General features: G+C 44.2%; 1 protein-coding gene across 1 annotated transcript in view; it reads left to right on the forward strand.

Annotated features, from left to right (window-relative positions):
* The first annotated feature begins 912 nt into the window (after positions 1-912).
* LOC130403297 (ras GTPase-activating protein 3-like) overlaps positions 913-10,255 on the forward strand; it is a 14,585-nt gene continuing 5,242 nt past the window's right edge. The window contains exons 1-2 of the mRNA XM_056607585.1: positions 913-1,567; positions 10,064-10,181. Coding sequence (XP_056463560.1) covers positions 1,513-1,567; positions 10,064-10,181 — 173 coding nt within the window. The 5' untranslated portion in view covers positions 913-1,512. The remainder of the gene's footprint in view (positions 1,568-10,063; positions 10,182-10,255) is intronic.

Genomic DNA, 10,255 nt, shown 5'->3' on the forward strand with positions numbered 1-10,255 from the left:
ATTTCTTGGTAACATTTATGAACCTTCCATTAATGCACCCTTTTGGTAAAGTGTCACCGTTGACTTATATTTCTTCAATACACATTATGACCCATGAGCTAACTTTTATACTCTACTATATGGAGAATGGTCCACACTCTACATAGAGGAGCTGTCAGTGTGGTTCTCTGCACACCCTAACCTCCACCGTCGGCCTCACCCTAACTGCACCCCCACCCTAACCACAGCCTTCAAATGAACCCTACCAGTCCTCCTACACCCTAACCTGCACCTACGCCCTAACCTCAGCCTACAGTAACCTTAACCCCATCTGCACCCTTACCTCCACCAGAACAGGCTATTCTGAGCTATATGATCTAAGATGACATTGCATAAAAGTTGTTTGTGATTTTAATAGTTGAGATCATAAATACATTTATGTAGGCCTATATTTATGACAATATGCAGTCGGCCAAAGAAATAATCAGTTTTATGCATTTAATATTCAGTGTGTTTATTTGTCACATACACAATACAGTACAGTACAATACAGTGACATTGCTTAAAGCAGCAACATTACAGTAAAAAATAAGCAAAAATATTTGCAATAGGAGATGATTTAAATAAGGATCTGAAAAAATAGAAAATATGAGAAGAATAGAATCCTGAATATTTATGTGTTGCTTATTTCTTCTACATATTTGTTGCTTTCAATGTCACAAGGAATTTCAATGTTCTGTGACCTGCTGTGACCCTGATCCCCTCCCGATGGCATGGGGAAAGAAGCTCTATCAGTCTCTCTGTTTTTGCTGCGTGACTGCGGGATCGCTTGCCTGACCGCAGCAGATGAAACAGTCCGTTGTTGGGTTGGTGAGAATCTTTCATGTTCTTACAGACTCTGGTTCTGCACCTCCTGATGTAGGCTATAAGTTATTTTAAAGCCTTCCAGCTGTTCCCTAACCAGGGACACTTCCTGTCCGCTATAACTCTGCAACTCTAGAGAAGGACTGGTGGATCAGGGAAAGGCGCTGCCCTGCCTTATTAGTTGTCCATGACAGATCCTCTGTGATGTGGACTCTCTTAGGTTTTATAAATGCTCACCCTCACCACAGTATTTTAAATAATCCGAATTGCAGAGAATGTCATCTGTTGTGCTCTCACAACACTCCACAATCCACTCCTTTGGCGACATTCGTGAGGAGGCGCTTGTCCCAGAGTGACAGGTCAACCGTTTTCTCCGGGAAATGTTTTTGCTGTAAATGCGCTCCAAGTGTTGAAAACATGGGCAAGCAAGCTCCAAGTCTCCCATTCTCCCAGACGAAACTTGTCACTCAACCGGAGGAAGGCGGGGACACGCCAGGCCACGCCTCCACCGGAGATGCTGCCGGGGAGAGTCGAGGAGTCGAAGCCGCAGACGGACGCTGGCTCCCGGGGAGCATCGATGCACTACCCCGCCACAGTAGCGGAGTTGACTGGTTGCGAGAGTAGCTGAAGATCTGGTTGTGTTTAAAGGAGCGGCGACACGGCGGGACTATGGCCGTCGAAGAGGAGGGTCTCCGTGTTTTCCAGAGCGTTAAAATCAAAATAGGTAAGCGTTAGCTAGACTACCCCCTACCCCCAGTGTGTGTGTGTGTGTGTGTGTGTGTGTGTGTGTGTGTGTGGGTGTGTGTGTGTGTGTGTGTGTGTGTGTGTGTGGTGTGTGTGTGTGTGTGTGTGTGTGTGTGTGTGTGTGTGTGTGTGTGTGTCCGACGGCTACACTTCTGCTTCATGCCGTGTTGTAATTCAAATCACACGTTTCTCTGGCTGCGGACTGGCTACAAAACACACATTGAAAACACACACACACACACACACACACACCACACACACACACACACACACACACACACACACCACACACACCCACACACACACTCTCACAGAAACACACACACACACACACACACACACACTAGGGGTGTAACGGTACACAACAGTCACGGTTCGGTACGTACCTCGGTTTTGAAGTCACGGTACGGTACAGGACGGTTCGGTTCATAGTTATGGTGAAAAAACGGATTGCTTGACAGAACGAACATAAGTTTAATTAGTACGAATTAAACACAACCGTTTTAGCTGTCAGTATGAAACATACAAATAAAATGTGTAACAAATATAAAAAAAATACTGCAGCAATTCTCCAATAACCCTAACATAACATTTATGAAAAATCCAGTGTTAATGCTCAGTCTAGGCTCTTTAAGCTGGTATGTAAACAAAGAGTATGTAAACTTTAAGGGTTTAAAGAAAATATTCCTGCAGCTCTCTAAAGCTCTGAAGTTCTCATAAATATCAATCATTAAATAAAAGTGCAACTGCAGCCTTAACTTAAATCACATCTTATGTATTTGATAATCTATGGTTTTCATTGCCTCTCAGTAGGTCAGAGGCAATGAAAAACCAATAGACCTGGTGATGGCATTTGCCCGTTCTGAATTCCCAGACAGGTGTAGGGGTTGATTAAATAGTGTAGGGAGCTGGGTTTGAACGGTTTGAACAACTTTTTTTCATTTCGCAGCGGTGACAGTAACACCTGGATGGTGCTGTCACGTTAAAATTGTACCGGGGGCGAAAATGTTGTGCATGTTCGATGTGTTTTTTCCATTTGCATAGACGATCGCTGTTGAACAATGTCTGCACACAGCTTTCGACTTGTCCACTCGTCTTTCCCCATTGTGATAATTAACCTGGAATCCAAGTTCTCCCACACTTGGGATTTAAATGACAGGGGGGCATCTTCAAGCTCCGGTTTTCTGTTGTCGCTCGCCATGCAGTTCGCTCTCAGTTCGCTAGTAGACATCAATCCACACAGTCGCGATCGCGCTCTGCTACTGCTACTACGCGGAGGTCGCGCACGTGCGATCCGAGCATAATAAGCCTAAACGGTCCGGGGGGAACTCCGACTTCAAGTTTTAAGTTCCGCACCGCAAAACAAGCCTTTACATTCGCCATATTAACGCTATGCACGCCACATTTACGGACCGCGGTACACCTCTGTAACCGCACCGAAGTGCCTGTACCGTGACGGTTCGGTTCAAATACGTGTACCGTTACACCCCTAACACACACACACACACACACACACACACACACACACACACACACACACACACACACACACACACTTACACACACACACACACACGCACACACATACGCACAAACACACGCTCACACACACGCACACACAGTCAAAACCCACATCCAGAAAAGGCACAGCTGGCTCGCACCGCTCCACACATGAACAACTGGACTAGAGGAGTCCAGGTCGCTCATGGTTCTCCCGGCTGCGGTCTGAGTTCGGGTCCCGTGTTGACTAGAATCATGTCAAGTTGGATGTATATCTCCATATCGGATTGGAGTAATCCTTAGCTGTGTGACATCCACATCTCTGCCCAACCCCCTCTCCAAGCCAACGTCATGATGGGTCTACAGAGAGACTATTTCATTGGTCTACATGTTGGCCTATATCATTGTTATTAATGAAACCGTACACCGGTCCGGCCTCACCGTTAGGTCTTTATAGTGGGATAACTTACAGACCCTCGATACTCACTCTCTCGCCTCTTCACTTTCTGGATGTACGCTCTCTACCGAGCCTACCCCGTGTGTTACCGAGTCATAGCGCGTTGAGCGGACGTGCTTTGTCCCTCGGGTAGCGGACCATGTTGTACATGTCTGGTTTCATCCCTCATGTGAATTGTAGGCCGGCCTGCTCACAGCTCAACGCTGCTTGTTTTCACATGAAACACGACGAACTGTTGATTGCCTCTCCTCTTCTGTAAAAGTCCGTGACAGCGTTCGTACTCACGTCAAATATAAATTAATAAATGAATAAATTGTATATGAATGCACACACGCGTGAGGGATTCGCGAGATTCCGGTTTCGAAAATCAGTACTTGTTTCCACACATACCAATCAAAACAGTAACAAGTGAAGTATCTTAACTTGTTTAGGTGTGGTTTCGCAAGTAGTTCACCCACGTTTTCTAAATCGGTTAAATCTTCTAGGGGGGGGGGGCCTTTCAAATGTATCTCTGCCTTGTGCGTGTGTGTTTGTGTGCGTGTTAGATGCACAAACCGATATATACACACCTTTAGATTCACACAACATGATATCACACACACACTCAGATAAACACACACACACACACACCACACACACACACACACACACCCAAACACACCACACACACACACACACACACACCCACCAAACACAACAGACCACACACACCACACACACACAAACCCTTGGATACACACCCTTGGACAAAACACCCTTAGATACAAACATGAGGGCAAAGCCTATACTTCCGGGGAAGCTACTGGCTGTCTGAAGCAAAGGAAACAGGAACTACCCTGAATTCACTTCCTGGGAGCATGAACAGCCGCGAGTAAGAAGTTATTGTGTCTCCTGGACTGCCACATGCTAATATAGTCCAAGAGCGAGAGAGAAGCAGACTGTGGTCAGTGATTATGGAGCATCCGCTGCTGCCCCCCCCCACCCCGCCCCTTCATTTTAAACACATCGTAGATCACCCCTCTACCTCCCTTAATGTGACATGTTGCCATGGATTCAGGGTGGGGTGGATGTGGGAGAGATGTGATTGGTGATTTTGGGTCAGCGTTAAGTCCATTTATAGTCCTATAGCCCATTTATTCATAATCCCGCCATACCAGACAGAGAGAACTCCGCTGGGGTGAGCGCTGTGAGGATGGTGAGTATTGATCAGCAGTGATTGATAATCAGATGGTACTCATCACCTTAAGCCCTGTTTATATCCCAGTTTACCAGACAAAGAATAGCCTCTGCTGGGGTGCCCATAAACACAATGACCCACAACTTGCTATAGCTGCCCTCTGCAGAAGACTGCCTTAGCATCTGTTTGAAGACTTAGTGAGCATGTGTACCTGGTGTGAGATTATCAGTGTTACTCAGAGCATCTCTATGAGATTCATCATCAAATGCTTTTTTGTTGTGAAATGTCACGCACCATCCTGTATAGGCTTCATATGTTCGTGCATATGTGTCAGGAACAGCAGTTATAATATATATAAATAACGAACTTTCACATCAAGACCTACAGTATACTGGAGAACCAGAAAGGGAAACTATTCGCAAAGATTGTGGGAAATGTAAGGCTGGACTAGACGGTGAAATTCAGCAGACTGTGTCTGCACTGTGAACCTCCCATGAACCACTGACCTGTCTGTCCTGCACTGTGAACCTTCTATGTACTAGTGTAATACTGTCTGCACTGTGTACCGTTCTTGTACTAACTCAACTGTCTGTCTGCACTGGTACCTTCCATGTACTAGTGAACTGTCTGTCTGCACCGTGCACATTCCATGTACTAGTGAACTGTCTGTCTCGCACCATGTACCTTCCATGTACTAGTGAACTGTCTGTCATCACTGTTTACCTCCATGACCACTGACTGTCTGTCTGCACTGTATAGGCTACGTTCCATTGACTAGTGAGCTATGCCAGAGCCTTTAGTTATTACCTGCTGATAATTATCTGTCCGAAATGCATTCTGATTGGTTGGGATTTTAAACTACATAATCTCCAAAACTTTTAAGATAAGGTGCTGAAGTTAATAAGCCATGAGGCTGGCTGGTTAATATCATACCAATGGTAGTGCATTATGAACTTGTAGCTAGCTGTGTCATATCATCCTGTCCTCAAGTTATTAGTATGTACTAGCTTGTTTATATCAAACCTCTTCTAGCTGCTATTAGCATTAGCTAGAGTGTTATTAGCATGTAGCATGGTTCCATGGCATTTGACAAGTCATCTCGTCCTGTTTACTGAGTTTTAAATAACCAGCAAGAACCCTTAACATTCACCTTGAGATTTCCGCACAACAATGATTAACATCAGCATGCAAAACACCACAACATCATAGGGCATTACACACTGTGTGCAGTAGCTTCAGAGATGGGGGTTTGTTGTGGGATTTCAGGGTGTATTGATTCAGTGTTTGATTGAGTGAAACCAGTGAATGTTTATGGCCCCAACAGCGTTAGTAAAACCAGTATGACACAGTACACCAGTGTTAATGAAACCACTACGACACCAGTGTGAAACCGGTATTACATCAATGTGAGACCGGTACAGTGTGAAACCGATATGAGGGTCAGGAAATATTTAATGTTAGGATATTGATCTGAGTATTCCTGCCCCCTTTGGGGACAAAAACAGACGGTGCCACTAACTCTATACATTGTAGTTCTACACAGCATTGCTATACAGTTTATCTATACAGTGTTGCTCTATACAGTGTTTCTAAACAGTGTTGATATACAGTGTAGCTCTAGACAGTTTATTTCTATGCAGACAGCTCTATATAAGTGTTGAAGTGTTTGTAAATATAGTAGCACAGATCAGTGTCAGTGGAGTTATCCATACAGTAAAGTGCAACAGTGTGGTTATGTACAGTGTATTTCTATACAGTGCGACTCTATAACCTCTATACAGTATACCTCTATTATTATTATATACAGTGTATCTGTACTGTGTCACTCTATACACTCCATACAGTGTAGTTCTACTTAGTATTGTTATATACAGTGTATCTCTATACAGTTAATCTATTTCTATGCAGACAACTCAAAATAAATGTTGATCTATACAGTGTATATACACCACTGTTAAAAAATTGTATTTCTCCACATTGTCGTTATATACAGTGTTTTCTATACATCGGCACTCTATACAGTTGAGTTTAAAACTGTGTTGTTATATACAGTGTATCTCTTTAGAGTCAGTGTCTCTTTAAACTCTATACAGTTAAGTTCAACACAGTGTTGTTAAACATTGTGTCTTCTGTACAGTGTATGTCTATAAAGTGAAGCAATATATGAGTGTTGTTTGGTCTACACCCACATACATACAACACACTTATAAACAAACCAACACACATCCACACAAATGTAAACACTAAGAACGAAAGTGCACATTTAAATAAAAACATAAATACCCTTTAAAACACGCATTAGTACAGGCATTAACATACACACACAAACACACGCACACACACACGCACACACACACACACACACACACACACACACACACACACACACAACAAACACACACACACACACAAACACCACACCAGGGTAATGGGTTCAGTGCCGTTTAAACTCCATCTTGGATTCAGTCGAATTCCTTTCTCCTCATCTCATTTCCTGTTGTAACTACAGCCCCCCCCACCACCCTCTCTCTCTCTCTCTCTCTCTCTCTCTCTCTCTCTCTCTCTCTCTCTCTCTCCTCTCTCTCTCTCTCTCTCTCTCTCTCTCTCTCTCTCCTCTCTCTCTCTCTCTCTCTCTCTCTCTCTCTCTCTCTCTCTCTCTCTCTCACTCTCTCGCTCTTTTTTCTCCCCGCATGCCCAACCCATTTATCTTTCCACCTCTCCCTCCCTTCTCCCTCTTTCTTTTTTGTAGTTCTGTAGTTTTTTGGTTGTTCTACAGTTATAATGTTTTTGAAGGGTCTCTAGCTAAACTGATAATATGTTTAATAGTTCTAATCTATTCATTGTGTCTACACTTGAGATAAATATTTATAGTTTTCTTTTATCACAGACACATGTGATAAAAGAAAACTATAAATGATAATATGTTTGTATGTTCTCTACTTCTACAGTGATAATACGTTTTTTTCGGGTCTCTACCTCTCCAGTGATTGTTTTTTCTTTTAGGGTATCTAGTTCTTTAGCGATAATGTGTTTTTGGGGTCTCTGAATCTACAGTGAAAAAGGTTTTTTTAGTGTCTCTGCCTCATCAGTGATAATGTGTTTGTAGGGTCTCTGGTTCTACTGTGAAAATGTGTTTGTAGGGTCTCTGGTTCTACAGTGATAATGTGTTTGTACTGGTCTCTGGTTCTACAGTGATAATGTGTTTGTACTGTAGGGTCTCTGGTTCTACAGTGATAATGTGTTTGTACTGGTCTCTGGTTCTACAGTGATAATGTGTTTGTACTGTAGGGTCTCTGGTTCTACAGTGATAATGTGTTTGTACTGGTCTCTGGTTCTACAGTGATAATGTGTTTGTACTGTAGGGTCTCTGGTTCTACAGTGATAATGTGTTTGTAGGGTCTCTGGTTCTACAGTGATAATGTGTTTGTACTGTAGGGCTCTGGTTCTACAGTGATAATGTGTTTGTACTGTAGGGTCTCTGGTTCTACAGTGATAATGTGTTTGTACTGGTCTCTGGTTCTACAGTGATAATGTGTTTGTACTGTAGGGTCTCTGGTTCTACAGTGATAATGTGTTTGTAGGGTCTCTGGTTCTACAGTGATAATGTGTTTGTAGGGTCTCTGGTTCTACAGTGATAATGTGTTTGTAGGGTCTCTGGTTCTACAGTGATAATGTGTTTGTACTGTAGGGTCTCTGGTTCTACAGTGATAATGTGTTTGTAGGGTCTCTGGTTCTACAGTGATAATGTGTTTGTACTGTAGGGTCTCTGGTTCTACAGTGATAATGTGTTTGTAGGGTCTCTGGTTCTACAGTGATAATGTGTTTGTACTGTAGGGTCTCTGGTTCTACAGTGATAATGTGTTTGTAGGGTCTCTGGTTCTACAGTGATAATGTGTTTGTAGGGTCTCTTCCTGTGTGGCAATAATATGTTTGTAGAGTCTTTGTTTCCTCAGTGATATTGCCTTGATGCTGTTGTTTTCACAAAAGCTTCTTGTGTATTTTACTCTGAGAGACGAGACGTTCTGACGCTGAGATGTTCTCCAAGTATGACAGCAGCTATAATGGTTGGTTTGTCAGAGGAGAAAAGGTTACTTTGTCTCAACTTCCTGTTCAACTCCCATCTCGGGAGAGTCAAAGCCTGGACCTAAGAGACTACAGACAGCAAAGGAGACCCTACCTATCTTGTATCATGATGCATACTAGATATGTAAACATATAGATCTGCCCGCTTCATCCAGATCAAACATCACTGCAATGCAGGTCTTGAAGCGGTACTCATTAGTAGAGGAGGAACTGTTGTTGTTAATATGTTAATATGTAATTTGTGAATATGTATTTGTAGCCTTGAGCTGAATATTAACCTGCCCCCTGGACTCTCAGAGTTCTCAGAGTTACAGTTCAAGGAAGAGAGCGAAGAGCCAGCTCCCAACTAGCCTTTATCCTCTAGCTAGCTAGAGGATAAAGGCTAGCTACAGGTTACCTAGGAGATAAATGCTAGCTAGCGGGTGAAGGCTAAAAGACACCTGAGTGTGTGTCTGTGTGTGTGTGTGTGTGTGTGTTCATGTGTGCGTGTGAGTGTGTGAGGAGTGCTACCTGTCCCATGAGGGTCTGCTGACCTTGTGAGGACTCTACTTCTGAGGACTTCACAGGAAACGTCCTACACAGGAAAACAATACAGACAAATGTGTGTGTGTGTGTGTGTGTGTGTGTGTGTGTGTGTGTGTGTGTGTGTGTGTGTGTGTGTGTGTGTGTGTGTGTGTGTGTGTGTGTGTGTGTGTGTTTGTGTTTGTTGTTTCTGTATGGCCAGGGCTAGTTCAGTTGGAGCAATACTGGAAGATGTCGCCTTATAGCCCAGTGTAAGTGTTTCCCTCAGCGTTATCTTAATATGGTTCACGAGTCACGACCAACCATTTCATCATCAATAAACTAATGAACATGTCGTTGAACTAAAATATAGTCAACATCTGATCTACGACTTTTCAACACAGACTCAATGTTTCTGACAAATATCTAACCCAAAGTTCATCTCTTACCCCTTCTTCTTTCTTTATTTCCTCCCTCCCTCCCTCCCTCCCTCCCTCCTCCCTCCCTCCCTCCTCCTCCTCCCTCTCCCCCTCCCTTTCTCTCTCTCCCTCTCCCCCTCCTTCCCTCCTCTCTCTCGCCCTCCCTCCTTCTCTCCCTCCCTCCTTCCTCCCTCCCTCCCCTCTCCCTCCCTCCCTCCTTCTCTCCCTCCCTCCCCTCTCCCTCCCTCCCTCCCCCTCCCTCTCTCCCTCCCCCCCTCTCACTCCCCTTCCCCCCCTCCTTCCCTCCGTCCCTCTCTCCCTCCTGCCATACCCTCCTAGGGGAAGCCAAAAACATCCCTCCCTACCCCGGGCCAAACAAGATGAGAGACTGCTACTGCACCGTCAACCTGGATCAGGAAGAGGTTTTCAGAACCAAGATCATCGAGAAGTCACTTTGGTACTCTCCCACACACATCTGTCCGGCCGTATGTCTCCCACACACATATCTGTCCATCTGTGTTCTCAGTTTCC

The sequence above is a fragment of the Gadus chalcogrammus genome, chromosome 14 (genome assembly GCF_026213295.1).
Source record: "Gadus chalcogrammus isolate NIFS_2021 chromosome 14, NIFS_Gcha_1.0, whole genome shotgun sequence".
In the NCBI taxonomy this organism is placed as follows: domain Eukaryota; kingdom Metazoa; phylum Chordata; class Actinopteri; order Gadiformes; family Gadidae; genus Gadus; species Gadus chalcogrammus.